The sequence below is a fragment of the Xenopus laevis genome, chromosome 9_10S (assembly GCF_017654675.1).
Source record: "Xenopus laevis strain J_2021 chromosome 9_10S, Xenopus_laevis_v10.1, whole genome shotgun sequence".
Classification (NCBI taxonomy): Eukaryota; Metazoa; Chordata; class Amphibia; order Anura; family Pipidae; genus Xenopus; species Xenopus laevis.
In genome coordinates, this window is record NC_054388.1 from 15,611,548 (window position 1) to 15,617,145 (window position 5,598).

At 42.0% G+C, this 5,598-nt stretch overlaps 1 protein-coding gene across 3 annotated transcripts; it reads right to left on the bottom strand.

Moving 5' to 3' along the window:
- Positions 1-130: 130 nt before the first annotated feature.
- Positions 131-2,654, bottom strand: LOC121398885 (serine/threonine-protein kinase 4-like). Of its 3 annotated transcripts, XR_005964570.1 has the most exons (6): positions 2,446-2,654; positions 1,905-1,959; positions 1,644-1,716; positions 1,114-1,289; positions 661-851; positions 131-216 (listed from the first exon to the last, which is right to left on the bottom strand). XR_005964570.1 is itself a non-coding variant. In XM_041578443.1 (5 exons), the coding sequence occupies exons 1-5, from the start codon at positions 2,497-2,499 to the stop codon at positions 736-738; spliced, it is 474 nt and encodes a 157-aa protein (XP_041434377.1). In that variant the 5' UTR covers positions 2,500-2,654; the 3' UTR covers positions 588-735. The 3 variants fall into 3 exon arrangements, 1 of the variants encoding a protein (XP_041434377.1); XR_005964571.1 differs by lacking the exon at positions 2,446-2,654 and having other exon boundaries at positions 1,905-1,988; XM_041578443.1 differs by lacking the exon at positions 131-216 and having other exon boundaries at positions 588-851.
- Between the last annotated feature and the right edge of the window lie 2,944 nt (positions 2,655-5,598).

Genomic DNA, 5,598 nt, shown 5'->3' on the forward strand with positions numbered 1-5,598 from the left:
CTATGGCACCTCAAACTGAGGTGGAGATGTGTGTGGGTGGAGTGAGGTAAAATGAAGCAAAGACTCCACTGGTGGAGATGTGGTGGTCTGAAAAGAATATGATCGAGGAGATAAAGTCCCTGCTGGTGTTGTTGCAGGAATCTTGAAGTTACCACTTGCTGAACTGCATCAGCTTGAAAGGAGATGTTGCTGGTGGAGCTGCAGACGCCACTGGATCTGTATGAGACAAAAATATCAGTCAGTAATAGATCATCATTAATTCTCATTCAGAGGCATGGCATTTATGCACACGCCTTATTCATTAGGGGTTCCATCATGTTAGGGAGTTTTTCTCCTAGGCTGATGCTCCTTTTAGAAATAAATGCACTGGCTATGGGAATAAGAAATAATGCCTGAGCCTTCTCAATCACATTCTACCCTGTTGTGTTATTGTGTGGCTGCTGCAGTGAGGCTATTGTCCATCAGCACAGAAAACCTTGATTTTGGGGAGGATTGTGACCAAGAATTGTAAACTTGAGCATCTTCTAGCCGAAACCCACCTCTTGTGCACAGTGAGGATTCGGGTCCTACCAATGTAGACACTCACCAGGCAGCAGGGGATCAAATTGTTATTTGTCTACCAGCTGAGAACTATTATACTGAATGGAGATGGGACCTTACCCTGTGGATGTTTCTTTTTCCTTGGCTGTGATTTAGGAAACTGATTCTGGGCTGTTGATGTTATTGGCCACAATATCAATAACAGGAGAAGCCTTCCAGGGCCATTTGCAGAGCTGCTTCTTGTTCTGCCGATGTCTGTGTGCAGAAGTCACAAGCACGCCGCAGCTTTGAGAGAGCAACTCCCTTCAGTCCTGTAGAGGGAAAAATCATATTTGTGATTCATGAATACTAATTAGAGCTTGTATATGATTCATAAACAAAAAAATAAAGACTGAAGACCAAATACAAATTGTCTTACAACACCATTGTCACCATTATCCTAAAATTTTATATTAAGTACCCCTTAAAACATGTTTATTATTCCCAGTGTGATTATAATAAAAGCAACTCTTGCAGCTGTTGAGTTACACTGTGAGATGGTGCAGTCGTATCAAATATAATGGATTCCCTCACCTTTCTTGGCCGGCAAGTTCTGCAGAGTCCGGAGATGTTCTTCTATCTCAGCCCTGACGATCTTCTTAGGTGGTATTTGGGTGACGAATGGGTGCTGCAGGAGTTCTTCAGCACTCGCTCTCTCCGAAGGATCCTTTTTCAGACAGGACTCCAAGAAGGACACAAAATGCTGTGACCTGGAAAAACCAGAGATTTTAGCTTTAGCTAGCAAAAAAATCCCCAGATTTCCAGATTCCAGAAGCTTTTACCCAGTAACCATTAGCTATACCCCAGAATATACATATATTTTGCAGTCTATCTGTCTATCTATCTATCTATCGTCTATTTATCATCTATCTATCTATCTATCGTATATTTTTCTATCCCTCTCGCATCTAGCTATCTATATGTCTGTCTGTCTATCATCTATCTATCCATCCCTCTCTCTCCCTCTCCCTCTCCCTCACCCCAGTAACCATTAGCTATACCCCAGAATATACATGTATTTTGCAGTATATCTGTCTATCTGACACGAGCTGGGACAGACTCACCAGGTGTTCGATTGAAGCTTCGGTGGTTGGGCTTCAATTATCAGGTCCTCAACTGGATATTGCCCTGTGTATGCTGAAATTGAAAAACATATACATCAGGTTCATCAAACATGTCTAGAAGTTATTTATTTATTTAATCTATAGAAAAAGTTATTTTTTGCTGGAAATAGCAAATCATCCCAAATTCCTCCCATTCTGATATAGAACTTTTGCTGCTCAATGTATAAAATAAAGTAGCCATAATTGTTGTGATTCACTTACGTGGTTTTCCTTCAGCCATTTCGATGGCGGTTATCCCCAGCGACCAGATGTCACACTGCAAAAGACACACCAAAGAGCATTAGAAGGAGAGAATTGGGTTAGTGGGTGTTTAATAAAATCTAAGTAAAAAGGCTGCACTTCTCTTTTAGAAACATATACATATATTATCATGGGTGCAAAAATGCCATTCTCCTTAGCTCAATTATGGCTAAAACAGAACAGAAAACAACTTCTAAAATAGCCCAATGCACCCCCTAGTAAATGAACACACCATGGTATATGTAAAAGTAAAAAAAAATGCTTTATTATATATAAAAGTGTATACAGCAATATACAAACAATAGCAGTTACAGTACATAACACCAGTTTCACAATGCAAATGAGCAAATATATTAAAGCAGACACATTGTGCACAAAGTTAAGAGACCCAACGTTTCGGAAAAACTCTTTTCTCTCCATGAGAAAATAACTGCTTCTATGTCCCATTAACACTGATAAGTAACTGCTCCGTGTTGTTACAAGTATTATAAGTACAACATACTTTGGTGTCGTACGCCAGGCGCTGGCCCTTCTGCCTTATGGCCTCGGGTGCCATCCAATGTGGTGTCCCTTCCGCTTCGTGGCACAACCCAGTTTGCGGGTCCAGGTCCCAGCTGTGTCCAAAGTCGACTGAAATGACAGATAGAATCCATTAATGGAAAATAACTTGTTTAACCACAATAAGATAGAAACCTGAATTATGAAACCCCCTGACTCCATATTCACAGAAGCTCCCCACCATCCATTACTCTTATAACTGTAAGTTTTACTCACTGATCTTCACTTTGGCCGTCTCTGTGAGCATGATGTTCGGGCTCTTGATGTCTTTATGAACGGCCCCGTTCTTGTGGATGTGGTGCAGCCCCTGGGGAGATTGAGATGTAGGTTATAAGATTATAAACATTCCCAACAAAGAGATTGTATATATAATTGATGCAATTAAAGAAGAGTCCTTAAGAGGTAAATCTGGCCTTACCTTTAAAACCTCCTTGCAGACATAGCCAATCCAGGTCTCCTTCAGGGATTGGCCATTGGTCTTACTGATGAGGTTGTACAGAGAGCCTCCACCACAGTATTCAAGAACAATCTGCAATATATAGAAATTATTTCAGGTCATGTATTCTGTCACTTCCAGTGGAGATTGTTTTGGCACAAGAGGAATGAACACGATACAGTAAATCATTTCTTACTTCCAAGAGCTCCGATGAGCACTCCGTGAGTGGAGCCCTGTAGTAGGCTCCATAGTAAGAGGCGATGTTCTTGTGGCCTCCGAACTGCTGGAGAAACTTCAGCTCCCTGCAGACTGACTCTTCATCCTGGAGTGGAGTAATAGAAATCCCTTTAGTTCACATAGACATCTACACAAATAGGATTGATATATAGTGATTGGAATTATAAAGATACAGTACTCGGCTGATGTTGGCGATCTTCACCGCTACCACGCCTCTACGATGGTGTCGTCCCTGTAATACAGACAGAAAGGTTGACTTATATACAAGTAGGAAAGAGAGGGTCTAATGCAGCCCCCAAACCAGAAGCTTGATATGTCTGCCTAAATCATTGTGTGATTGTGTGTAGTGATCACAATCTTGTTCAGTTCCCCTACTCTCTAGGAATTGGTTGGTAACTTACCTTGTAGACGTCTCCAGTGCCGCCCACTCCAACAAGCACATCCTTGGTCAGCCGACCATCAGGAGGCTGGAAAATAAAATAGAAAAAAGAAGGATTTTATTGATAACATAATATTCCCCAGGGTACAAAACATGTCTCACTTCCGGCAGTAGCGGCGAGTGTTTTACCCTCCTTTCTACTCACCTCATAAGTCTCGGAGAGGGTTCTGGATTCCGCCTGTGGCTGAAGGAGAAGAGAAAGAGTCTATTACATTCTATACTTTATCTGTACCTGTTCTCTATTCAGCAAAACCCTAAATTCAGCTAAAACAGTAGCAGTTGACTTACCTTCCTCCAGGGGGCGCAGAATAGCATTGCGCCTAAGTTTTTTAGCTCTTAAAAGAGCTGTTGGGTTATAAAGAGATATCAGCTGACGTCAAAGGAAGATGTTATATCCAAACGCCAAAAACAGATGGAATATCACTGAATATCTCTAAAACAATCGCTGTGAAATCACTCGGAAAATCACTCTGAAAATCGCTTCGAAAACGCTGTGAAAACGCTTCGTCGCTCGCAAAATTCACTGTGTGGGGAAACAGAAAGAAAGAAGAGATTGTAAGCTCACATGCACCAGTCCTCTCTGCTATACATATCAGGATTCACTGCCTTATATAAGTATTCACACCCTCAACCAATTCTCCCATTGTACAAAAACAAACCCTAAACTTATATATATTGTTTATCTGTTTTATCTGTTATTTTTATTCTGACCATTAATTCTAAAATCTGATTTCCACTGGCAAAAAACAAAATTTACCATCAGTTTTTTTCTTTTGCTTCAACAGCATTAAAGCAAAGTTCCCCTTTAAATGAAATGAAATTAAATTTGTAGAAGACCACAAGCTGCAGGTCTGACAAGGGATGCTGGGATTTGTAGTTTAATATCAGTTAGAAGACCACAAGCTGTAGGTCTGACACGGGATGCTGGGATTTGTAGTTCAGTAACAGAAGACCACAAGCTACAGGTCTGACAAATGATGCTGGGAGTTGTACTATATGCTACAGGTCTGACAAGGGATGCTGGGATTTGTAGTTCAGTTCAGTAGCAATAAGAAAGACCACATGCTGCAACTCTGACAACAGATGCTGGGATTTTTAAGTCAGTAACATTTAGAAGATTATAGGCTACAGGTCTGACAAGGGATGCTGGGATTTGTATCTACAGGCTGCAGGTCTTACAAGGGATGCTGGGATTTGTAGTTCAGTAACAGAAGACCACAAGTTGCAGGTCTGACAAGGATGCTGGGGTTTGTGCTATAGGCTACAGGTCTGACAAGGGATGCTGAGATTTGTACTACAGGCTGCAGGTCTGACAGGGATGCTGGGATTTGTACTACAGGCTACAGGTCTGACAAGGGATGCTGGGATTTGTAGAAGATTATAGGCTGCAGGTCTGACAAGGGATGCTGGGATTGTGCTACAGGCTGCAGGTCTGACAAGGGATGCTGGGAGTTGTACTATAGGCTACACGTCTGACAAGGGATGCTGGGATGTGTAGGTCAGTAACAGTTAGAAGACCAAAAGCTGCAGGTCTGACAAGGGATGCTGGGATTTGTAGTTCAGTAACAGTTAGAAGACCAAAAGCTGCAGGTCTGACAAGGGATGCTGGGATTTGAAGGTCAGTAACTGTACTGTTAGAAGATTATAGGATACAGGTCTGACAAGGGATTCTGGGATTTGTACTATAGGCTACAGGTCTGACAAGGGATGCTGGGATGTGTAGGTCAGTAACAGTTAGATGGTTATAGGCTTCAGGTGTGACAAGGGATGCTGGGATTTGTAGTTCAGTAACAGTTAGAAGACCAGGTCTGACAAAGGATGCTGGGATTTGTACTACAGACTGCAGGTCTGACAAGGGATGCTGGGATTTGTAGTTCAGTAACAGTTAGAAGACCAAAAGCTGCAGGTCTGACAAGGGATGCTGGGATTTGTAGTTCAGTAACAGAAGACCACAAGCTGCAGGTCTGACAAGGGATGCTGGGATT